Genomic DNA, 26,673 nt, shown 5'->3' on the forward strand with positions numbered 1-26,673 from the left:
GGGATGTTTCGTTTTTGCACTTTTCCACACAAGTTCGCATACAGCATTTACAAAAGTATTAGTGTTGTCATTTTTGAGAAAATCTGTTACAATAGTTTAAGGGTCCACAGCAAGCCCGGCCAAATTTCACCTTCGCATACAAACGGCGGAGTTCTCATTTTAAAACTACGTGTTGGATTGTAAAGGGAGCGTGCGTGAACTGTAGAAGGCAGCACAGGAGCCGTCAGATTTTTGGCGCGAGGCGTAAATGTGATGTTTATTGTTCCGATGTAGCCCACAAGATGGCAGAACCTACTATGCACAAGAAAACACGTGACGTGTAAATGCGCATGTTTATGGTTCCGATTCAGAGGGCTTACCGCGAAGCACGTTCGACGTGTTGCCACCCTCACCCTGTCACACTTATGTACGAATTTACAAGTGCGACAGAGAGGTAACACGTCGAACGTGGTTCGCGGTAGGCCCTCAGGGCGGCTACCGGGAAAATCGTAATTCGTCAATTGCGGGTATTTTTCTCTGTCACTCTAATTACGTGTTAGTGAGAGTAAAAGAGAAAGATCTCCGCAATTTGCGAATTTCGGTTTTCGCGGTAAGCCCCCAGGCCACAAGATGGCAGACCCTCCAACGCGCACGGTCCCTCCCTATATCGTTGCAACGATCGAGGCAAAAATTTTCGTAAGGGGAATCATCGTGAATGCTCCCGATAGTACAAGGCTTTAATTTAATAAATATTGTTGATATTGTAATTATAGAATAACACCAAATAACACTCGCTATTGCGCGCGAAATCAAGTGTATTCGTTTTCTTAATTTTCAAGTTCGAAGTGTTCTTAATTATTTATCTCTGTAAATAAATAAATTCGTCAAGCACGAGTCGTCTATATTTTTACCACACCCCACCCTCAGGAGGCTCTTTGTTTTTTGACATCAGTGGGCAACTTTGTATTTTACCTCTGCCTCTAGCTAGAGAAACAAATAATTTAATTTGAATTTTGATGTCTCTCACGTTACCTGGGCTTTAACCGCGAAAATCGAAGTTTGTCAATTGCGGGCATTTTTCTCTGCCACTCTAATTACGTCTTAGTGAGAGTAAAAGAGAAAGATCCCCGCAATTTGCGAATTTCGCGGTAGGCCCCCTAGTATTCTATAATGGAATTACAAGCGATTGTTTTGAAAGATACTTAAATATTTATAAACATTAATTTTAAAAGTTGTTTGCCTCATGCTTTGAAAGTTTTGAAACCCTCGCATAACTCAATATTCGTTTTATTGCAAGATTCACTATGCTAATGGCCTTATTTTGGTATGATTCACTCACGTGAGTCTCAATATAAGAAAGAATTTGCTCCAAAATAAATATACCTATTGCGTACTTTATATACTTATATAGTCATCACTTATCTGACCTTTCATCACTCCCAGAGCCACCAATGAACAATTGAACATGTGCCGGAGCCGGATCTAGTAATAATAAAGTAAAATACCTACTAACTTCTGCTCGTAGCTGCGTGGAATCAGGGGGCCTACCGCGAAAACCGAAATTCGCAAATTGAGGGGATCTTTCTCTTTTACTCTCACTAAGGCGTGATTGAGTGACAGAGAAAAATGCCCGCAATTGACGAGTTTCGATTTTCGCGGTTATAGCCCAGGCTTGGCCGAAAAATAATCTTTACAAATTGAACCGTACACTGTCAACCGTCCGTTACGGTTTAATTTGTAATGGTTAATAGTCAATTGCAATTAACGTTCGGCCAACACTGCGTGGAATTATGATGATGATCGATAAAAACTACCCTATGTCCTTCATTCTAAATTTCTTTTAAATCTGTTCAGTGACTACAGCGTGAAGAGGTACTTAGGTAACAAACAGACAAGAGTGGCTTTCGCATATAAATAGAAATGAGTGGTGATGTGGTATAAAACATGAAGATATAAATAGTGGTGTTTTTTTTACCGCGTACCCGCTTCGATGGCAAGCAAGCATACGGCCATGATGATAAGCGATCACGATAGCCTATGGATGATAAAAGTAGAATAGCAACATATCCCTTATCGTAAGACGGATTGGGATTGAAAACGTATCGCAATCTCCATAGTATATCCTAATCCTACACATCAATATAGGTCTCGATACTAAAATGGCCAAAAAATGTGGAACGCTTCACGATTTTGCGTGTCATCCTTGCGCAGGGGCCATGCTAATCTTCTTTGTATCGTTCCAATTTTAGTATATGTACTGCCGAAGCAAGTACATTTGGTAATGACTTCAACTTGTATATATACCAACCAATGTTCAAAATTTCGTTGATGTGATCTAGGTTTTTTGATTATTCTGCCATATTTACTGTAACTAAATACAGTGCAATAACTCGAAATAGATTAAAAAATAATCAAGTTATTAAATATAGCATTACACAATGGAAATCAACGATCATTTAGACTCTAAACTGAACAAAAACGGAGAAATTTCAGTGATAAGTCCCACTAGCGCCATCTAGTAGTAATACAAGTAACTTCACCGACATTTGATGACGTCACTCACCCTATGTGACCCATTATATTCCCCCTCGACGTATACTCGTTACCAGTCCATGGTAATAGATGGCAATAGTTAACCATTTTATCAATTTTAACCATAGATTAGTATATATTTGATTTTAACATTATGAATTATGATACTTTCTCTAGCATCCCACGGTCCTTATTGGTAGTTACTCGAGCGCGTTGGTTGGTGGGGGTTAGTGGATAGTTAATGGCCTAGACGATGCAAATGTTATTTAAACCTCATAGAAATTTGACGTTTAAAAAAACCCTTCCCACATCTGGACTATCAAAATCGCTGCCAACTTAGCTTGGTCTAACTCTAGTTTGGCCCAAGTTACTATTATTGTGCTAATACTTAATCGTGAGAATTATTTGTACTCATCTTCCTAATCTGACGAAATTGTTTCGTACTTGTAACCATTTTTATATATTACACACAATTTTTATCACATGGGCAGTGCGATACGACTTGACCTGACCGAATTGTTAGTAATCTTATGGCATTATTTCGCGGTCGATTTTTTCTGTTCTATACCTATACAGATATAACCCTTTACCAGGCTAAGGGAGATATATTTCCCACATGCAGCACTTCAAACTTGTGTTCTATTTTCAATGAGTAAGACTAACATTCGATTCATTTTTGAACTGTGAGCCTGGTATAGGGTTAAATGTATATAGGTATACACTATAGAGCAGACAGGATTAAATGCAATGCAAATAATCAAATACATATTGCTTTTTAGATTATTCTCATAAACTTGAATTTATTCTTTTAAAAATCTAGGCAAAATATAAAACAACTCACTGCTTCGCAACACCATTTTGCATTTTAGCTAATTTTATTTATTGTAGGCTGCATATAATTGTATATTAAATACATTCCATATTAACAACAACGGAAATAAAAACGCATCCAAAGTTTAAATACATAATTTATTACTATGGTACATGTGTTCAGAATGATTGCCGATCAACTTTAGTTTAGAGCCATAATGTACAATTAAATAACAATACCAGTTCATTTTTAACCAAAACGCGTTATATTTTCACATTAATACAAAAAATAGAGCAAACCACGCTTGCACGGCTTGTTACATACTTTTTAAGCAATTTACTAGTCTTCCTCAACACAGCTTTAATATCTCAATAAAAACGTAAAAAAATGTCAATGTATACAACACTTTATAGCTTTTTACACTTTTTTTAATCTGTGACAGTTGCTTTCCATCCACTGACACTACGCCGAATAAAAAAAAACAACGCAAAAAAAGAAACCAACATGCGTCATCCCTTATTGTCTACTATAATAACTGGCAACATTTTTTAAAAATCGATATAAAATATTTTTTTTTACACAGATACAATAATTATTGCACTTGGGAAGTTCATCTTTTATTTTTTAAATTAGGAACGTAGCAACTGTCGGCAGAACGTTTCGTTTCACGCGTTGGTCGGGATACTCGGGATGCACTGTTGTCCGGATTGTAACGATTACTGAGTGCTAGGCGCTTCGCTTAGCTTTAAGTCCTTATTGACACTTCACTTTGACGCTTCTTGAAGCTGATTGGTGTTACCTGGAACAGAGCAAAGTAATACATTGGCTAATTTGTGAATAATAGTACATTATGATACAAGTGTGCTACGTTGATCATTACAAAAAATCATTTAAAAAAAAAATATATATATATATTGTTATACGGTTACTTTACTTTTTACACTTTTGTGCCATTTTAAATTGTAAATTCTGTGTATCACGTTATTTTATATGGGTGCTTGCCTGAAATAAAATCAATTTATTTATTTATTTTTATTTATTTATTACACTTGAGAAGATATTGTGCAATAAGAAAACCAATATGTGTAACCAAACCACACAAGTAAAGAACTTCAACTTTGTCAGTAGAAAAAGGCGCCATATTCAAATGTTCTATGGGACGATAACCCTTCGTGCCTACATTTTTAAATTTGCCGCTTTTTCTACTGGCGGAAATGGCTTACTTTACAGACTCTGTGGCGTTGCATTGCAAACTTGACAACCCTAAATAGCCGAAAGGAATAGTGTCATACATTAGAAAAGGACAATATGATTCGTCTCTGAATTTCTGTCAAACTTCAATTTTGTAGGAAGTATTCTTTCCGTACGGTAGTATTATTATTTATTCTGTGCCCCTGCAATCTGCATACAAATAAATAATAAATATTATAGGACATTATTACACAAATTGACTAAGTCCCACAGGAAGCTCAATAAGGCTTGTGTTGAGGGTACTTAGACAATGATATATGTAATATTTATAAATACTTAAATACATAGAAAACACCCATGACTCAGGAACAAAATATCCATGCTCATCAGACGAATAAATGCCCTTACCAGGATTTTAACCCGGGACCATCGGCTTCGTAGGCAGGGTCACTACCCACTAGGCCAAACTGGTCGTCAAAAATTAAACATATGTATGTAGGGGTGCTAAGCTAATAGTTTTGCTGACTGTACCTAACAAATAGAGAATATAATAAATGTGTGTAAAGGCGAAGTTATCCCTTACAGTAGGGTCGGGAGGGCTGTACCTGGCTAGCTGTCGTCCTGCAGCTCGTGGAAGCGGTTCCCGAGCGCCAGCGGCTGGCGCAGGCCGGCGCTGCGCGGCGCCGCGCCGCCCCCGCCGCCGCCCGGCGCCGTGCTCCAGCCGCCGTCCCGCCGCAGCCCCGCGGCCGCCGCCCCCAGCACCGGGAACGAGTCGTCACTGGAAACACGGGACATACAATTCATTATGTTTACTCAAAAATGTTTTACAATGATTTCGTTAAAAATTTTAATTCAGTCACTGAATATGGACGCAGCTCTACGTTGGACACGTTAGAGATATCTGCATCTTTTTTTTTTTTTTTATAACGATAGGCAAGCGTTTGACCACGATCACACCTGATGGTAAGTGATGATGCGGTCTACGGTGGAGCACGCTTACCTATGAGATACCTATTTACCCTAGCCTTGAAGAGACCCAGATTGTACTCAAATAGAGCATCTCACTTTAATGTATTGCTGCGTCCCTGTCGTCAGTTGCTAAATAGGATCGCCCGAGGCGAAGCGGCCGAGGCACGTCTACACAGACGGAGCTGCTTTGCGCGGCAATTCCTCGCGAGGCGGCTTGACCCGTGTGAATTCACCTAATTAAGTGAGATGTGTGAAGCGCTTTACATGAATTTGCCCCAAGCTTCAGTTAGCTCATGGTCCTGCCTATACTGCTTGGGAAGTTCAATAAATTCTAAATTATTTTCAATCGGAATAAGGTTACATAATTACATTTGTTTCGTTTCGTAAAATTTTCAAAGCAAAATCAACTTTTATTCCCACGTATATAGGTTTAAATTCCACTGACGAATTTTGGATTTCTTCTAGTATGGATGGGCCTTAGGAGGATAGCTACGCCACTGCCGTCAACTGTGTATGTCGGGCGCGTATTTATTGGCGTGCACCTAGGCCGCAGGCTTCACCTCCTCCGGCTTCTGTCTCTACGGTAGCTCGGCGTGGTAGGTACCAGGACCACAGTGTGACTGTGTGCCGGCGTCCTGGTGGGACGTGGTACCTGTGTATGTCGGGCGCGTGTTTATTGGCGTGCACCTAGGCCGCATCAGGCTTCACCTCCTCCGGCTTCTGTCTCTACGGTAGTTCGGCGTGGTAGCTACCAGGACCACGGTGTGACTGTGTGCCGGCGTCCTGGTGGGACGTGGTACCTGTGTATGTCGGGCGCGTGTTTATTGGCGTGCACCTAGGCCGCAGGCTTCACCTCCTCCGGCTTCTGTCTCTACGGTAGCTCGGCGTGGTAGCTACCAGGACCACGGTGTGACGGTGGGACGTGGTACCTGTGTATGTCGGGCGCGTGTTTGTTGGCGTGCCGCCGCAGCGGCTCGGCGCGCTGCACCTGGCGCGCCACGGGCGGCACGTAGGCCGTCGACGCGGGCTTCACCTCCTTCGGCTTCTCGGGCTCGGGGGGCGGCGCCACTGGTTCTTGTTGTTGCTGGAAATGTTCAGAAACAGACACTTTACATGTTACTTTGCATTTATGAAACTTAAGAACCATAAAAAAATTTAAAATAATATATCTTACTGGCTTATTCCACGGCCCCTTGGTCTTGCCACCTTCGGGAGCGGATTCCTCCGAGGCAGTCTGAGCCTCCGGAGCCGGCCCGCCCTGGAGTACCTGGATTTTCAGCCCGGTGTAGTCTTTCACCGGCTCCTCATACTCCTTCCATTCCTCCTCCTCCTGAGAAAAAAACATTTATCAATTTGGTGCCTTAGGCCTGTGCTGTGCACATCGCGTTTTTTCAATATGCCGTTGACGAGCGTTTGTATATACACATTATACGCACGCAGCTTGTAGACCTTTGCACACTTTTATTCTATTACACCTATACCCTAAGACAAAATAGGCCCTTAATTGACTTTGACAGCCTCCATAGCCTAAAGGTCCTAGATTTTAATACCCGTATCTTAGGCATTTATGTAAGATGAGCAATTTTTAATATTGTACATGCGTGACTACCGTTAGGTAATTAGTGTAATTACTTAAAGCTATCCTCCTAAACATATGTTTCAAATGCAAGGTCCCATCTTCGATGGTTTCGGCTGTGCATTGTAAGTTACTATTCAAGTATCAGAACTGTTTTCATATGTTAGACATTGGGTGACAAACAGACTACAAGATAAAGCATAGACAATTGATTAATTTGTATATTAATTATAATACTTACTTCAACAGGCTGAAAGTTCAATGCACTGTGATTATTATTAAAGATTATTAAAGTCTTATAGCTAAAGAGTGATCTCTTCCAGACAACATACATTATTAACTGAAATAAATGTCATATACCAAGAAAAAGTGATCAAGGTCTCCAGTGGTAGTAGTATTTCAGTTTATAATGTATATAGTAGTGTTTCTACTTGAAATAAAAACAGATTCAAATATTTTCTAAAAATAATTTAATTTGTTCTAATACTTCTAATAACATACATTATCTTTTTATTTTACTATAACATTAAACCTAACCTCGTAAGGCCCAAGGTCCTACCTATAGGACTTATTCAGTTCGATGAAATTTAAATCATATTCAATTAGGACAGAGTTGCATTTGTTTTGTTTCGTGCAATTTTCAAACAAAATAAAATGTACTGTATTCCGTGCACTATAGGTTCAAATTCCAGTGGCAAATTTTGGATTTTGCATTTCTATGGGTGGGCCTTAAGAGGCTAATACGAAGCATTTTGTCTGAAAGTCATTTTAGCATCAAACAAAACCGAAGAACCGAAGTTGAAAGGGTAAAAAATGTAGATGATGACCAATCTGTTGTTTTGTGGGGGTCATCATGACGTCACGTCAAATGTCTTTTAACACACTCACTGCCAAGAACACGCTAAATTGGGGGTAAAATGTTTCCCTAAAAGGTAACAGGGGTAGCAACATACAAAAGGTTAGAACTTAGAGCCCACAACCCAATGCACCTGGACCTGGACCTGGATGCCGCCTTGGGCCCTTGGACTCACTCCAAAGACGTGATGTACGAATCGTCGGCGATCCCAAACTCACATGCGGTAATAAACCTTTAAGTCTAACGAGAGTTTGCCTCCATATGTGTGTTCTACCGCTTGTACAGTCAGCGTCAAATAGTTTGTAGCAACCAAAGTAGCCAAATAGTTCGGTACACCATATATTTAGTATGGTGTGCCGAACTATTTGGCCACTTTGAATGCTACAAATTATTTGACGCTGACTGTACAATGGGCTGTGCTCTGAAGAATTGTTTTACATGATGCCCACGACTACCTTCTATCACCGCACCGCACAACCACGACAGAGGACGAGTGGGTACGGACATATGAGGTAATCAGCCCGCAGCGCACGCAGTGGGCCTTAAACAGCTTTGACTCCTTCAAATCTCCAGGAATGGATGGGATCTTCCCTGCGCTTCTTAAATGGGGCGGGAAGCATCTCAGTCTGAAGCTGACCATTGTTCTGCGCGCCTGTCTGGCTCACAGGTACGTGCCGAAGCAATGGAGGGAGGTCAAGGTTATCTTCATACCGAAACCAGGTAAAAGCGACTACTCGGACCCCAAATCCTTTAGGCCCATCAGCCTGACCTCTTTCATGTTGAAAACATTATAGAGGTTGTGTGACAGGTACCTTAGGGAGAGGGTTTTAATTCATGTGCCCTTGCATCCAAATCTACAGAATCGGCACTTCATGCAGTGGTAAATAAAATTGAGGTGGCCATCAAAAACAGATCCATGTGCTTAGGAACCTTCATAGATATAGAAGGGGCTTTCGACAGGACCAGGTTCAGCAGCATTACAGCAGCACTGGTAAGACATGGCGCGAATGCAGTTATGACAGAATGGATAAACGACATGTTGAGCCAACGAACCATCAAACTCGGGACGGGCGAAACAGCAGGCATTAGTGGCAAAAGGATGCCCCCAAGGAGGAGTCCTATCGCCACTACTATGGAACCTTGTGGTGAACGACCTGATCACCACACTAAACAATAATCACTATACACAATCAGCTATGCTGACGACATAGTGATACTGACGAGCGGCAATCATGGAGGTACAGTATGCGATGTAAATATTCTATAAAATCTATGCAAAAACATATTACACCATGTTCATTGTAGTACCTGTGACAGCAGTTGAGTAAGTCCAATGAGGGCTAACATGTTTTATTTTGCTGCTAGGGGTGCTAGTGTAGATGGGTCTTTCAAAATGTTAAATGCATAGTATTGAGGTTTACAACCTTTTTTATTGCAAATTATCACTCCTTATGTGAATAAGGAATAAGGAAGTGAAGATGAATAAGGAAGGAATAAGATTTCCACAATTGTGACAATTGTGGAAATCTTTTTTCTATTTTCGATTATTCATGGTAAACTAAAATATAGTTCAATAAATATTAGTGATTTTATTAAAAGTGCCAAATAAAATATATGCAAAATTAAACAGTTTATAAAACAGCAAATTTAGACATTATAAATACTTTTGTGTATATTAGAAAGTATAATTTTTTTTTAATAAGCATAGCCGAATTTTGAGATTTGTTTTTCTGGACCCTCATTTTCAGTGGCGCCAACTGGTGAGCACACTATTCATGTGACGTGACAGTAATAACAACATACATATTAACAACATCACATGTTTCAATAAAGTAAATGCAAGTGATTAATTTAGTAATGGAACCTATTATTTCCATAATACATTATGTTACCGAGCCATACCTATACATTAGTACAAAAAGCAACCTAATCATTTAACAATACATACTTTTATTCACATTATTCTTAATATGAAATAAATAAATAAATATTATAGGACATTATTACACAAATTGACTAAGTCCGACAGTAAGCTCAATAAGGCTTGTGTTGAGGGTACTTTTATTTTTTTAATTTATTTAGGATCACCAACAGACAATACATCAGAGAAAAAATAATCTGTAGCTTACATAACATTAAGAGTAGATGTTTGTCCAATTATAGGTAACCACAGCTTATTCCAGTATCTTAGGATAAACAATATAAGTACAGTAAGACATTTAGACTTAAGCTATTAATAAATAAAATTTAACAAACTTCAAAAGAATACTTAGCAAGAAATTATGTTAAGTAATTGAATTAATTAATCTGCGTTTTGCGACAGAAAGTGACTAAGTAACATATCATTAAAAACGAAGATACGAAGGAGACAGAGAGAGGAGATACTTAGACAATGATATATTTATTATTTATGAATGCACAGGCAGCTTATAGCTGATACATGCACATCAATGTCCTGCACTTGTGTTAAATATTTATATAATATATAAATATTTATAAATACTTAAATTCATAGAAAACACCCATGACTCAGGAACAAATATCCATGCTCATCACACGAATAAATGCCCTTACCAGGATTTGAACCCGGGACCATCGGCTTCGTAGGCAGGGTCACTATCCACTAGGCCAAATTGGTTGCCAAAAATTAAACATATGTATGTAGGGGTGCTAAGCTAATAGTATTGCTGACTGTACCTAACAAATAGAGAATATAATAAATGTGTGTAAAGGCGAAGTAATCCCTTACAGTACGGCAATCCCAAAGTCCCCTATGAAATCCAAATAACTATGGCAACCCTATTTATTTACAATGATTAGATCCATCAGACCTCATGACACAAGATTTATAAGTACTTTTACAGTAAGTGTAGTAAAACATTAAAAAGTAAATACCTTTTCTTCACCAATGTCCACTAAGCTAAGCTGTACAATTGAGTGAATAAAGGGAAAGTATACATTAATTGAACCCAATGAATGAATAATTGTCAAGTTCAACCTATTGCCCTAGAAATTTTGAGATAACCCCTCTTAAGTAGGTTACACTGGTTAACAGTTTCAATTCAATACAAAACCAAATAAGCAACGGGAACATCATACATTATTAAATATTGTAACTCGAAAGCATTAATGCGCTGGTTATACTAATGACGAAGCAATATTTTTGCCACATTAACAAAATAATGACAGTTTCACGCCTCAAATTAGCAGAAAATCGGAGATAGTAACAGGTTATTTCCAGTTTGACGTGACTGGAGGATATTAAGTGAGGAAATAAAGGCAGGGCTTAAATAATGAGCTCAGTGTGTAATCGTAAATTTTGACAACTGACGAGGTCCCAAACTCAGTACACTTGAATTTACGAGGTTATTTAGACATTACTCACCCCTGCTCGGCCTCCCTCCTCGCCCTCCTGCGCCGGCCGCTCTTTCTTAGGCCTCACTTCTGATTTCTGTTTGCCATCGTCCAATTTCTTCGCCATCTCTTCGGCGGTTGCAAATTTTTTGACAGACTTTTTTTTGCGGTCTTTTTTCGCAAAGAAATCGTCCAAATCAGCCATGGCTTACTATTTTAAACACTTGTATGGTAACAACAGTGAACGTTTAATTACAGTAATATTAGAGTGAAACAATAGGGGGAATTTCTGCCCCCAAACGTGAAAATGATTTTTGTGGCAAGCGTGGCCGACTGTTTCTTTTTTTTAAATGGCAGTCAAAAAAGTTGCCAGCGCTTGAAAATAATTTTCTACTATATAGTAGTTTTTCTACCTCGTAGATAGACACACTGAAACATGCTACAAAAAAATATGAAAAAGTTTGCATTGCATTAAAAAAATCGATGCTGTAATTTAAAAACTTTATAAAGTAGTATATAACCAAAAAGTTTTTATAAATACAAGCCTATTCGAAAAGAAAAATAATTATATTCAGACATGAGACGAAAACAATCCGTTTTCTTTAGGTCCCTCAATACAACAAGATCGATATTCATTTAACTTTTAACGAACCATTTGTTAGTTAGTGCCCTTACCGTGACCTTAGTCTTATTAAACCTTTATGATTTTATGATACTAAATTATCATACGGTGACCGAATATGTAATGCTAAAAAATTAAGGTCATGTTACCTCAGCGCGAGAATTTAAAAATATTTTCCTTCCTTATTATTTGTTACTATTATATTAGCTATATAAATGTATTAGTCTCACAATAAAGAATACCAAGCAGTTGTGAATAAAGTTTTCACTGGTTTAAATATGCAATTAGGTATCAATGATACCTAACTAATAATAGTAACAACGTGGTAGTCTATGTCTGAGAACGGAACGTTACAATCACAAATGTGAGTTTTTGTTTAATTAAGATGTTTATTAAGTTTTGAAATAAATTATACTTATTAAGGGCAATAAAATACTAGATGTTGGGAAATATGTGTAAAAGCACGTAAAATTGTTTCATGTAGTCTTTTGCCTACTACGGTAGAACCCGAAAGTTTTTTAATTAACTACCTATTTAATCATGAACTTTTAGGAAATATAATTTAGTTGAGACATATCGTCCTTTTAATAATCTTAAAATAAATATGCTTCTAATCATTTATTGCCATAAAAATATACAATAAAAAATTGGCACATAATATACTGCATAAATCTTTACACTGAATATTACAAAGCCTCGTCAAATTTAATCTAACCGAATGGCAACTTTATTACCCATTAAACCTTAAGCATCCAAAGAATTACCTATAAAACCGAGACTTAATAACAAGGCTATCTGACCATTTCTAAAAGCCATACAGACTTCAATTAAAGTACTATAGCACTAACTTTCAGACACCGACGTATTATTATATTCCACGCCGTTACAGCGGACGTGGGCAAAGAAGGCTTATCATTGCTACAAAGTAGTCGTATCGAATCGAACCAATAACCGATTATCTTTTTATCTTATCTCATTTACCTGGACGGTGTGCTAGGAGTTAGCAGTGTAAAGGGATTGAAATTCAAAATGTTGGGACCTCTGGCCAGAATTTCGAACCAGTTGGGGAGAAATGTGATGCTGAAATCTGTGAGGAACGGATCCCATGGTGGTGTTCCAGGAGAGGTATGTGGATATATTACGTAACCTATCCTATCTAATGGTCAGGTATATACTTGAAAGTTGTAATATCTTTATTACGTTTATCTCACACACCTAGAAGTTGCGCGACCTCTTGAGTGACCTTTAGGTTTAGGCTCTGCATCTTTTAAAGTGAGTAAATTATACAAAAAATAAATATCCCCAACCCAAATGTGTATATATAGAGTAAAATATAAAAATGAGATCAATGTGCTTTTTGAATTAGGTAATATACATTAATTTGTTTTACTGCATCGCAGCAATGAGGAAAAATTGCATAAATAATTAGTTCCACAACTACAACCTTGTTTAAATGCTGTTTTTGTGTTCATGTTAATATTCAGTATCTTTCCTGTTTGAATATCTACTTCATTTGCAGTACCTATAACTATGTAAAGTGAATATTATTGAAGTCGGTATTTATATCTGTATTATATCTGCTTAATGAAACTACAAATAAATGACTTGATTCAATAGACATCTTATATTAAGTTTATGTTGGAACTGTTGGGGTTGGGACCATAAGACAATACTTTACATAAGTCGCTCTCGCTCTGTTATGAGAAGTCATAACTTCTAGTTTGGGGAGCTATAGTGCAATTGGAGATTAGTTCTAATCCAAGAGATAACAAAAGACTAATCTTGAGTAGTGAAGGCCGCAAACTAAGATCTTAGGTCAGAATTTAATTGGATAAAATTCTGAGGGCAAAAGATGCGAGTATTTTCAAGTATATTCCATGTTTACGAGTTCGCCGAACCTGTTTTCGGTTCACATACATATTCATATGTAACATACAGAATGGCGACTGCAGCCTGTGTAAACAAGAACTCTGAAGTTAGTGAAGTTACACACTTGGAAATTACAAACATGCCATCTCTTTTCATGAGTAGTTTCACGAACAAAGAGTGAAAGGGATAGGGAAAACGTCAAAACGTGTCGATTATTGAGTTAATAAGTGGATCCTTGGTGCAATATGCCGTCGCCGCCGGTTCGGTGAACAATCACCCAGGATCTCATTTTTTTATTGCGAGTAACGTAATTATATGTAACGGTTTCAACTTCAGCACCGGGTAGTGTTTCTTACTGGTTTCTTATGGCTGATATTGTCCACGTTGTTTCATGTTTCATGTTCAACTAAACCATATATCATGCATGTTTACATTGTTTGCTGGAAGAGCGTCCAACTTTGCCACAGTAAAACATATACTTATGTAAGAATTAAGTACATAAGAACGCAGATCAAAATAAGTATGATAGTTTTCCTATGCTTCTAGGTCATTATTTACTGGTTGGTGATTCTGATTAGGTAACTTTAAGGCAAAAACGAGGCTAAGAAATAGACATTTAATGCTCAATTCAAATTACAAATTGACTTCTAGCGGCAGGAATGCTGTCTTTTGATTTTTTTGCACAAAAGTTTGATGGATGGAATGAATGTAGGCAGTAGGTAGTAAATGTGCTAAAATAAGCACTGAGCTGCGCTTCAAAACTTGTTTGTAATCTGTACAAACATTATACCTACCCGATTGTATAGTGAAATGTGCTCTTTGTCATATTTATTTAGCCAGAACGCTGCACTATCGTAAAGATAAAATGAATTATTCATATTTAGTGTGTAACAAGTTTACATTTCATATTGAAAATAATTAATTAACTTCGTGGCCTGGCTGGGGATGCTAACGTCAATGAAGTCTCGCATTAAAGACACGAGCTTTACACATCTTTGTCTTGCTTGCCTGAATGAAAATTAGAAAATTTTATAAGCTGCATATTTCGGGGGGCCCTTATAAATGCTGGACAAACCTCGGCTTAACCACGTAGAATCGGACCAAGCTTGCTGTGTCATCGTTAAAGTCAAATTTCCGTGAAAATATGACGTTTATAATGACACTCCTTCACTGTTGTTCGGTTCAAAACGGTGCAATGTTAGCACGGACTCTACGACTACATTGCTGCTTTTGCTGCATCCATGCTGCCGTACTAACAACAAATGCAGTACACCTGAAAAGTCATGAAATTCTTTATCTTGTTCTCTTTGAATAAGTTCTTTATTTAAACGATGTTTTCATGCAATAAGTACAACACTTACTATAAGCAGGGCAGCATGGTTGATCGAGGTTGGCCTAGCATGTAATGTACCTTGTATCCTCCTCATCCCTTTCTATGAAAGCAACCGACAACAACCTCCTGGAACAACAACCGCTTAGAACCTATTTCATAGTCCTTTGCATCATATAAAGCGCGTTGAAAACGATACGTTTTTTTATGGTATAGGAGACAAACAAGCATATGGTGTTAGACAATTATCGGCGCATAACTGTGGTCGCATATGAACACCTGTAACCCTAGAGAGATTGCAAGTGCGTTACCAGTCTTTAAGATGGTAGTACGCTCTTCTGTTGAAGCTTGTATTTACGTAAAACAAGATAGGCGGAGTAATCCTTCCATTTTTACCAAAAGATGATGTAATACATTTATACGAGTTGACTCAAAGATTATTTTAATGGAATGTTTCAGAACCTTCCATTCGACATCAACAACAGGGCCCGTTTCACGTTGAACTTCTTCTTATTCGTCGGCTCAGGCATCGGTGCGCCCTTCCTCATCGTGCTGCACCAGTTGAGGAAGAAGTAAATGGTATTGGTAAGTCATATTTATATTTTATTTTAATACCACAAGAGTGGCTGAAGTGTGTGGGATGAGTGAAGCTGAATAGCTATATAAGGTATTTTTTGTTAATTATTTTCAGCAGATTAGAGTCAGACCAAGATAAGTTGGCAGCGATTTTGATAGCCCAGACAGTTAAAATGTTATTTTGAACGTCAAACATCTATGAAATTTACATTTACTTAACAGGCTGGGTTATCAAAATCGTTGCCAACTTAGCTCGGTCTGAGTTTAATGGTGATTAGTGAACAGGGCTTAACCAATTTTCTTGAAGAAATGTTCTTATTTTACTAATGTATCTAAATGTTACTGAATAACTCGACACACAGTGGTAGGGAATAATTAACGCACGCGTGAAAACAAACACAAGGGTGTGAAGGGTGTACAGTACATATTCAGAGACAGCACTTAGCAAATTAAAAGGCCAACGCAGGTTATGTGCTAAGTCTACTAACAACAACACTCGTAACTAGTAACTGACCATTTTCAAACCTTATCACATTGCAAAAAGGTCCACTGTGAGTTAACAGTGATAAAAGTACTACGCCCTTGTTCGTCCTTCAGACAATGTAACCTTTTGTGCTTTGTAATTCAATTTAGGATGGGCTTATGTCACATCACGAAAAGTAATGTCCGGTACACAATGTACACATCTATTTCATGTGGATAAGGGTGAAATAAGCAAAATTAACCTTTATAGCCCTTAACTTTTGGTTATGTCTACACAGTTTGTGTTTGACTGATATCCAGCCCTGAATTAGCGGTCTACAATATTCCAGAGGCGTTGGATTGGACGAGCTGGAATAAAAATTAGACCATCATTTTAGTCACTTGACTGAAATGCTTACTGGAATGATCATATTCCAGTGCCGGTTCACATTATTCTAGTAGCATTCCAACGCTGGATTCTATCACTGGACTCGAATGGTATTGGAATAGATGTGAGCGGGGCATAATAGATCAATATTCTAGTCATTCCAGTGTTTTAGTGTCCAGCAATAAACACGCAATAGCTGACGGTTACAAAATAAAGGCAGTAATAATGCGCGAATGATATTACTTATTTATTAAGAATTATAACTAATTAAAACAACAAAAAAACGAAGTATATGTTTATTTAGCATTAGAAAGAATGTACGCTTACGTTTATTAAAAATCAAATTTGAAAAACACTTTTGAAAAATATGTAGGTACAGCAAACATGTAACGATTATGCCTAAAGCTTATAATGATCATTTACATTCTTTAGGTTTCTTAGTAATAGTTACTTTTTTTAAATCGTTTTTCAATAAAAATACACGTCAAGATTATTAGTCTTTTTGTAATGCTAAAATAAACGAATATTAACATACATTTACTATACATTATATTATATAGATATTATAGAATAATACACAAAACGAACAAAAACGTAAGAATCCGTTGATTTAAAAATAAAAATTGGTAAAAATAAAAAAGCGCATATCTTCCAGTAAAGAACTACAACTACAAAAATCGGCTATACTACTTAATTTTTTTACAAAAAATAGGACTTTTTTAGGGTTCCGTAGCCAAATGGCAAACAACGGAACCCTCTGTTTGCCTGTCTGTCTGTCCGCGTCCGTGTGAAACTATAAGAACTATAATGTTGAAACTTGGTAAGTAGCTGTATTCTGTGATTCGCATTAAGAATTTCACACAAAAAAAAATTTTTCATCAAACCCATGCGTGTGGAGTATTTATGGATAGGTCTTTAAAAATAATATTGAGGTTTCTAATATCATTCTTTTTTTAACTGAATAGTTTGCGCGAGAGACACTTCCAAAGTGGTAAAATGTGTATGTCCCCCTCCCCCTGTCACTTCTAAAATGAGAGAATGATAAAACTAAAAAAAAAATATATGCATTATCATGCAAACTTCCACCGAAAATATGTTTGAACGAAATCTAGTAAGTTGTTTTTTTTAATAAGTCATAAATGGTACCGGTTGATGGGCGAGTCCGACTCGCACTTGGCCGCTTTTTAAAATCAAAATCAAAAAAAATAAAATAAATTGTTTAATTTATTTAGTCCATACTTAGTTTAATTCTTAAAATGACAAATTTTCCAACGAATGTATACATTTTTCATTTTTATTATATAAATTTTACTTATTAAAAGGCTTAGGTAAGTTATTACTTCTTTACCATTACAATTTAAGAATAAAAATATAGCAACTAGAATTATGTAGAAATGAATAATCAAAACGATCTTCCGTAATATGCATAATTTTTCACACAAATTCTGTTACTTACTGCAAAATAGTAAATGATATCGAAAATATCGACACGACACCGGGTTTTAATAACTTTTAAATTAGAACCGGGACCGCGAAATCGGAAGTTCTTTGTAGGGATACCACACTCAAATTATTTGTATAGGTACATATTGTAATGTATTTATATTATTACTTAACTGCTAAATTTTATGGGTTTTATCAAGCTTTTATTCATGGAACAACTATTAAGTGTTACTAGTGAATTTTAAAAAATGGCCGTATTTTAATTATTACATATTTTAATACATTAATATAATATATTTTGTTCTTTTTTCAGGTAATTGAACAAAACACCATGTATTAATTAACACAATGTAGATTATTATTTAAGTAATTCTCAATAAATTAACAGATTCATTTAAAATTAAGTGGTTTTATTTATATCAAATCTACCAAATTTTGCGAACGCATTGGTAGTTTTCTAATTTAAAAAAAGTTACACCCCATTGTCGAACTCCTTGTTTTTCGTGAAGGGAAAATCAAAGAAAAATCATCAAAATGCTGGGACCTTTGGCTCGCGCATCCAACAAGTTGGGCAGGAATGTGATGACCAACATCGTGAGGAACCACTCCCACGGCGGAGTCCCTGGCGAGGTGAGTTCGAATTTCAAAAATTTGACATTACATAATCACGTATTTACCTTTAAACATCGATTAATTTGTTTTGTTTTAATTAAATTACTTATTAATTGTATATTCATTTTCAACACTTCATTTGTGCATATTTTAGTTTTGGTTAGGTTAGCTGAAATATTTGAATGGTATTCTTTTAGGTTAAGGATGTTACACTTGGGTTTACAGGAGTATACCAATATTACATGCAAATAAAAAGTTTTAAATTATTATTATTATTGTAGAATTGGTGGATGATTTAATTTGTGCAAGAATAAAATGTATATCACATTAAGACTTAAGAAAATTGATTGAGTTCTAAAAATTAAAGTATGCTAATAACAAATTCTTTCTTATTTAACTGCAATACTCAAGCAATATGATTTTTCACAATCTATGTTGTTAAATAACTAATAGTTAGTACAGTCAGTAGCCAAAGTAGTTTAGCAGTTCAATACTATATATACTCATTTCTTTTTTTCCTTTACTTACATTAAAAAATTGTCTGCATACCCTCTTATTCTCTTAATAATAATGTTGTGTTAAGTTCATGTTGTATAGTGCTGCCACAAAGCAATTTTTTTTTTGCTAACTGTACAGCCTAGTAATACACAAGGTATTCCAAAGACTTCCATTGTTGGGCAAAGCCTATACAGCAACCAAACTTAACTTCAACTTTTAAATGAGAAGGAATAACAAAAACACAATTAAATATACAATTCCAGAACCTGCCATTCGACATCAGTAATCGCTATAAGCTGACGGCATTCTTCATTATCTATGCTGGCTCTGGCCTCTCCGCACCCTACCTGATCACCCGTCACCAGCTGCTGAAGAAGTAAACAGGTAATACATCCGTCAAACACTTTTTCGGTTTTTGCTAGAAATAGATATACGGTGTAAACTGAAAGGGACCTGCGTTTTTTGATGCTATAGAGAGTTGTTGTACAATATGTTTATTTTGTCACCTTCAATAATTTACGGGCTGAACACATAGGTTGTACTGAGCAACTTTTACTAAGGACCAACCCCAAAATCGCAAAAAAAAAATTATAGTCATATAGAAAATGTCAAGGTCAGACAGCTAAAATGTATGAAACAGACAATTTTTGTTTTGTGATTTTGGGTTTGGTCCCGTAGTAAAAGTTGTATATATTCACCCTTTAGTCTTTATTTCTTTAAGCTCTAGCATCCTATAGCCCGAATACTACTACAAATGAGATTTATTGTTCGTATTCGTATTCGCGGGCTAGGTTTCCGCAACTCGACGTCGCAATTCGCGCCTATTTTGCGTACAATGAGATTTATTGTTAAATGGAAGAGAGTTGATTTTGTATTGTTCAATTTTAAAACAAAAATATGTACAATTCTAATGCCAACTTTTCTAGTAAAGTGAAGTTCAATAGAAAAGACGAATAATGGTTTGTTTGCATATTTGTCTTTACCGCCATTCATCTATTAGGTAAGACCGATTTAGGGGGTGAGGGGGGTCGAATATGTCTTTTTTTTTCTTAGAAGGGAGTCGGGAGGGGGTTTTCATAGTTCTTACAACCACAAAGATGCCAAAGTTTTCAAATTTCTATGAAATTATGATGTATAAAATCTTCCACACTATGCTATCAAACACGGTGCAACCGTGTTTGAGCTTAGACGGGCTCCAGTACCTTAGTAGGAACAAATAAACACTCAAAAATGTTTTTTTTTTTTAAATAGGCACTAAGACAAACGAAACTTCTATTATTTTTTTTCCTTTAGATTCTTATGTAAAATAGGGGGGATGGGATCGGCCTATCTTTATTTTTTCTTACATAGGGGTGGAAACGGGTGAAAAAGCGGCAAAAATCGTGTGTCATTCTGAATCCCTAACATCATTTGTCCTAATGGGCACATGCCCTAAAGATCAATTGTCATAACGATTATTTTCCATAATGTAGTTAGCCTAAGACTCATTTGTCCTATGCATTTGTACCATAACTATCAAGATCCCTAATGTTTTTTACCATATTCTTGGAAATCCCTAACAATGTTTGGCATAAAATAACATACTCTTACTGTTTTAACCTAATGGCTATTGCCCTAATGATCAATGTAATGTTTTTTACCATGTTCCTCGAAAGTACTAACAATATTTGGCCTACACATCACGCCCTAACTGGTTTGATCTAATGGGTATTGCTCTAATGATCAATTGTCATAAAAAATATTTTTCATAATGCTCTTTACTCTAAAACTTTTTTGTACGAAATATGTTCACCATAAATATCAGTATCACTAATGTTTTTTGCCATACTCGAAATTTGAAACTGGGAATTTGAAAGTGGGTTAGGTTAGGTTAGAACTGTGACCCTCGCAAAAATGACCTGATGCCACAAAAGTGGGTTAGGTTAAGTTAGAACTGCGACCATTGTAAAAACCAACTGCTGTCAAAAATAGGTTAGGTTAGAACTGCGACCATTGTAACAACGAACTGCTGCCATAAGTGTGTTCTGTTAGGTTAGAACTGTGACCCTCGCATAAACGATTTGCTGCCAGTGTTAGGTTCGGTTAGAAATGCGAATCTCGCAAAAAAAAATGCTTAATAATATTAGGATAATTAATCAATGTGGTAAGTGCAATTAGGGCAAAAAATAGGACGTTCGATGATAGGGCAACCAAAATTAGGGCATACGATTGTTAGGCCAAGCAACCATAGGCTATGTAAAATTAGGTAACATGATGGTTAGGACGTATGACCTTTAGCCCTAACAATAATTAGACCAAAAAAGAATGATGCTACATAATATTAGGATAAATACTCAATATAGAAAGTGCCATTAGGGAAAAACATATTAAGACAAAAAAAAATCGGCCATTAGATAATAGGGAAACCAAAATTAGGGTATACGAGTGTTAGGACAACTGATCATTATGACAAACAATATTAGGGAATGCAAAGATAGGAGAAAAAAGTTTAGGGATTCAGATATAGATCCGCAAAAATCATCTTACGTAATAAATGAATGACGCCTTTTCTATTGAACTCCACTTTATGGTGAGCCTCTAAAAGATATGCTTGTTATACTGTGTAATAGTTTTTAAATATCCCAAATTATATTATTTAAGTGTATCATATCATAAACTATACTTATAACCAAGGCTCGGAACCGGTTTAAAAAAGTACCGGTTCATTTCGGTTTTCCTCTGAATTTTTATAAGAACGCGAACGCTTTAAGAAATTTATTGTAACCTAAAAAACGGTTTATTCGACGAGCGATGAAATGTCCGGCCGGCCTGGTGGTGTGCCACGTAATTATAGACAGCGACATAGGAAGAAACCGGATTTTATTGCTCTAAACCGATTGAGTTGTTAATAACTGTTCTCACAAAAACCGGCTTAAAAATAATGGTTTTTCGAGCGAAACTGAAATTAAAAAAGGTTTTGCGCCAAGTACGAGTACATGATATAAGTACACAATATGTATAGTTAACACACTTTATATCATGTATATTGCCCACCTACAATTACATATCCCCGTGTTAGGGTCCAGCTAGTAAAATGCTGAATGAGGACTTATTTTATATTTTTCTGTTGCAGGTAGAGCAATAATAGCATTATGTGATTCCGGAGGGCGAACATCCTAGGTTAAGTTAGCAAGTTGTAATGAAATCAATAAATAACTTATGAGTTACTGAGACGTTTTATTATACCCACAAAACGAAGTAATATATAGGTACTATGCCCACAATATGATGCTCCCACATTGGCTGTTATAAAATTTTATATAACCTGATATAACCTATATATTACTTTATATAACATCATGTGACAGGAACAACATTATAAAATACTATAATGCTGTCTTTGTACCACGATGTTATATTATATATAACATTTTATAGCAGCCAATGTGGGAGCACCATAAAAATACAAGAGATTCAGACTTTCCTTGATGTTTATATTATATTAGTGAAGTTATATAAATCGTTGATATTAGGCTTTGGCTAGGTTACTTTTTGTATTAAACTCAAGGACATGGATTATTTGTAGTCGTGAAAATATAGATAATTTAATTATTTCAATCATTTTATTTACAATATAAAGATTTTAGCATTATTGTAAAATAAATAATTTAAAAACATGCTACTTCATACCAGCACATTGAGTATGTTTAAGTTACATTTAAAACTGTGAAGATTTCTGAACTGTAATATTTTTTACGTATGGTAACATAATTAACATCTGTCATTTGTCATAATTTTAATTAGTTTTCTCGGCTTGGCTGCTAGTGTTAATGCTGTTAATAGTGTTATTTTTGAGCGAAAGTCAATAAAAAATAGCATTAAAACAACGTGTAATCAAACCAAAATTACTATTACAGCACCTTCATTCTTGTGCAGTGGTATAGTCCGTATAAACACCGATTTTCCTTTATAATTTTTGTTAACCCGGCATTTGTGCAACATGTCCGATTCTTCGTGTTATATCTTGGATAATGGAGCTTATACAGCCAAAGTGGGCTTCTCCACGCTCGAGCCAAAGATTGTGCCCAACTGCATCATGAAAGCAAAGTCCGAAAGGCGTCGCCCGTTCATAGGATCACAGATAGACGATTGCCGGGACGCTTCTGGACTTTTTTACATTTTACCATTCCAAAAAGGGTTTTTGATTAACTGGGACACACAGAAAACTGTCTGGGACTACATTTTCAGTAAAGAATGCTGTCCAGTGAACTTCAATGAAGTGCCATTGATAATAACAGAGCCTTTATTTAATTTTTCCTCAATACAAGAGGCCATGACTGAGATTTTCTTTGAAGAATACGAATGTCAGACACTTTTAAGGATAAATGCGACAGATTTAGCTGAGTATAAGTATAGAAAGACACATAAAAATGACTGTACTGTTATTGTAGATTCTGGGTATAGTTTTACATACATAGTTCCTTATATCAAAGGGAAGAAATTTAAAGAAGGAATAATTAGGATAGATATTGGTGGTAAAGTGTTGACGAATCATTTGAAGGAGATTGTGTCGTATCGGCAGCTGAATGTGCTAGATGAGACGTATGTTATCAATCAGGTGAAGGAGGACTCTTGTTTTGTGTCGGAAGATTTTATGAGGGACATGGCTATTGCTAAAGACAAAGGTGATTAATTATATATGCTGTAAATATTGGATTTTAATTACCTATTATTCTATTTGTCATTATTGTTTACAGAATTATTTTATAAGAGAGTGCCTTAGAAATAAGTAGACAAAAATGTTGCTAAGCCCTTGTAGGGTCCATGATTGTACTCTACTTAAAGAACATCTGTAATACCATGGTTGCAACGAATAAATGAAATGAAATGAAAATGAAATATATAGTTTGGTTATTTAACATTAGAAAGAATCTTCTTTTATTAAAAATCATTCTTGAAAAATAGTCACAACAAGTATGTAACAATTATAAATCATATATGATCTTTTACATTCTTTTGCATTCATAAGTCATTTTTTTAAATAATTTTCTATACTTAGACAAATCAAGATTGTGTATCTTTTTTCTAATGCTAAAAAAACGGACTATAGTATCTAGTCTACTGACATAGTAATTTTTCATTTTAACTACAATTAATTTACCTTGTATTTTTTTTAGTTTCTAATATTTCAAAGAATATCTCATCCTACTAATATTATGCATTTGCATCTCTTTTGTAAACATTAAAATTATGATTAGCACTTTTTATTCTGTTTATATATTTCTGGACAGTATAAAAGGATAGCAATTTTTATATTATTTAGTTTCTTTAACACATTCACTGCAGTAGGGGGTCTAAAGACCCCATGCAAAGTTTGGTTAGTTATGAGTTAGACTAATTGCTGCAGCTAAGGTGTTAAGTAAGTGCAATTATTTAATCCATGTAGTAAGGTTAGTCAGATGAGAGAAGTACTTTATTTACCAGGCAAAAATATATATTTTTTAACTATCAATTTAACTCGCTTGCTCCCACTGTACTAGTTGGGTTATTTAACTGTAATTGAGTCTATTCATGTATACTTTACCATGTTAATATTTGATCGCAGCAGGCAAAACGTCCCACATTGTCAGGTTATTCAAATCTCGTCTGTTTTGCTGGCCGCGGTCACATATATTAAATATCATTTTACATAATACTGTAAAGCTACAGTAATAGTTTTTATTTATTTACATATTATTTACAAATGGTGGACTTCTCTACCAGTCAACCAGGGGCTAAACCGGTCATGATCTCATGATATAACAAATTTCAATCAATTGCAGGATCAAGGAACACAATAGTGAAGGATTATGTGCTCCCGGACTACACAAGCATCCGGCGCGGCTACCTGCGCGACGTGGTGCAGCCTGACGAGGACCTGGAGCAGCAGACCCTGAGGCTCAACAATGAGAGATTCACCATCCCCGAGCTACTGTTTCATCCATCAGGTAAGAATTGTTGTAAAATATTTCTGTAAAAGTGACATGTTACTTATTCGTATTCGTATTCGCGGGCTGGGTTTCCGCAACTCGACGTCGCAATTCGCGCCTATTTTGCGTGATGGTGGGTTGACGGCACTACTCCTGCCAACCCAACTCTACCAGGAAGCCTAGCAGACCCTTGATGTTGCCGACGACTTCTGGGAGAGACCCCGGGGAACTGAGGTATTGTGCCCGGTATTCTGCCACCCCTGGGCATTCAAGAATGACGTGGGCGGCTGTCTCCTCCTCCTCCATGCACGCTCTGCAGAGGGGGCTATCTGTAACACGTAGGGTTAATAGGTGTTTGTTTAGTGGGGCGTGGCCGGTTATGGCCCCAGTCAAAAGCCGGAGCTGTGGCCTCTTCAGCTGTCTCAGCCTCCTCGACAAACCGGGGTCGATTGTCGGGAGGGCCTCCTTCGCCTGCCTGCACGTGCCTAGGTTAGACAGACATGTTACTTAGTTACTTTTTCAAAGTTGATTTAAAATTGTTATTATACTTATTTAATAAGCGGGCAGGCAGTTTTGACAACTGATATTGCCTTTGTCCAGTTATCATTAATACAGTTATCATGAATGAGTAATAGCTCATCTAATTTATTTTTATTATATGCTCATCTAATTTATTTTTAAACTGGTTTACATTTTGCCCTGAAACCACATCTTCTGGGAGTTTGTTCCAAGCCCTCACTACTTCGTTGCTTAGAAAGTGTTTGTATATATGCCTGTATGCATGTATGTATGCCTTTCTAGCTTTAAGTGAAAATGTAGCCTATGTAAACTAGCGTAAGTAAGAAGTAGCATTATGAAAATGAATCTACTGAAAACTGCATAATATTTTTACGGCTACATAGACTGCTATATAATAACTGCCTGTAATTGCATTAGTCCAAAAATGTGTATATTTAGAACTACGTTCCGGCCATATGTAACGAAGTTTGGATTAAAACTACCTAACAGACCTAACTCATGATATTTTTTAACAAACATGAAATGTGCACCCCTAGTCAACTGACTTAGCTTGGTCTTTTTGTGTCATTAATGCAGTCAACTTAATTCAACCTAGTTGAAATACGCAAACTTTTTAAGTTAGTCTTGTATGTTAAAAGCTACTTTCTCCTTCCAGATGTTGGCATCCCGCAAATGGGCATACCTGAAGCCATCATGCACTCCATTGACTTGTGCCCCGAAGAACACAAGGAAAGCCTCCTCGCTAACATCCTCCTCTACGGAGGCAACACTCTTTTCCCCGGCTTCAGAGACAGAGTGTACAATGATGTCCGCTCGTTCGCTTTAGACCACTTTGATGTCAATGTAACACTAGCGGAGAACCCTTTGACTTATGCTTGGGAAGGAGGGAAGGAGATATTCAGAGATACGGAATTTTATTCTTTCTGTGTTACGAAGGAGGAATATGATGAGGAGGGCAAGGCGCTGGCGTTTGAGCGGTTCGATATATAGCGGTCGAAGCGAGCGCGGCGGGAAACCGTTGCCTCGTGAATAACAAGTTATAACTGGAACCCTGAGGCGAACGAAATCGAGTTCTCGTTATCGTTCTATTCTCGAATATACAAGAGTGATGCGATGAGCAGTAAACGAAATTTCGAAA

At 36.6% G+C, this 26,673-nt stretch overlaps 2 protein-coding genes and 1 non-coding gene across 3 annotated transcripts; 1 reads left to right on the top strand and 2 right to left on the bottom strand.

Annotated features, from left to right (window-relative positions):
* Positions 1-2,145: 2,145 nt before the first annotated feature.
* On the bottom strand, positions 2,146-2,252 carry LOC133532317 (U6 spliceosomal RNA). Its single transcript, XR_009801678.1, has one exon. It is a non-coding gene; the product is annotated as a U6 spliceosomal RNA (small nuclear RNA).
* Positions 2,253-3,463: 1,211 nt separating this feature from the next.
* Positions 3,464-11,627, bottom strand: LOC133531940 (protein CDV3 homolog). The gene is made up of 5 exons (XM_061870376.1): positions 11,300-11,627; positions 6,657-6,812; positions 6,412-6,566; positions 5,119-5,291; positions 3,464-4,121 (listed from the first exon to the last, which is right to left on the bottom strand). The coding sequence occupies exons 1-4, from the start codon at positions 11,471-11,473 to the stop codon at positions 5,123-5,125; spliced, it is 654 nt and encodes a 217-aa protein (XP_061726360.1). The 5' UTR covers positions 11,474-11,627; the 3' UTR covers positions 3,464-4,121; positions 5,119-5,122.
* Positions 11,628-22,887: 11,260 nt separating this feature from the next.
* On the top strand, positions 22,888-26,673 carry LOC133532098 (actin-related protein 6). Its single transcript, XM_061870593.1, has 3 exons — positions 22,888-23,732; positions 24,870-25,034; positions 26,191-26,673. Exons 1-3 carry the CDS (start codon positions 23,048-23,050, stop codon positions 26,523-26,525), a joined length of 1,185 nt encoding a protein of 394 aa, XP_061726577.1. The 5' UTR covers positions 22,888-23,047; the 3' UTR covers positions 26,526-26,673.

This window comes from Cydia pomonella, chromosome 26 (assembly GCF_033807575.1).
Source record: "Cydia pomonella isolate Wapato2018A chromosome 26, ilCydPomo1, whole genome shotgun sequence".
Lineage (NCBI taxonomy): Eukaryota > Metazoa > Arthropoda > Insecta > Lepidoptera > Tortricidae > Cydia > Cydia pomonella.

Coding starts and splice junctions, on each gene's coding strand:
- LOC133532098 (XM_061870593.1), top strand. CDS start 23,048: ATGTCCGATTCTTCGTGTTATATCTTGGATAATGGAGCTTATACAGCC. Junction 23,733..24,869: donor GGCTATTGCTAAAGACAAAG/GTGATTAATTAT, acceptor AATCAATTGCAG/GATCAAGGAACACAATAGTG. Junction 25,035..26,190: donor GCTACTGTTTCATCCATCAG/GTAAGAATTGTT, acceptor TTCTCCTTCCAG/ATGTTGGCATCCCGCAAATG.
- LOC133531940 (XM_061870376.1), bottom strand. CDS start 11,473: ATGGCTGATTTGGACGATTTCTTTGCGAAAAAAGACCGCAAAAAAAAG. Junction 6,567..6,656: donor AGGGGCCGTGGAATAAGCCA/GTAAGATATATT, acceptor GAACATTTCCAG/CAACAACAAGAACCAGTGGC. Junction 5,292..6,411: donor CACGCGCCCGACATACACAG/GTACCACGTCCC, acceptor CCGTGTTTCCAG/TGACGACTCGTTCCCGGTGC.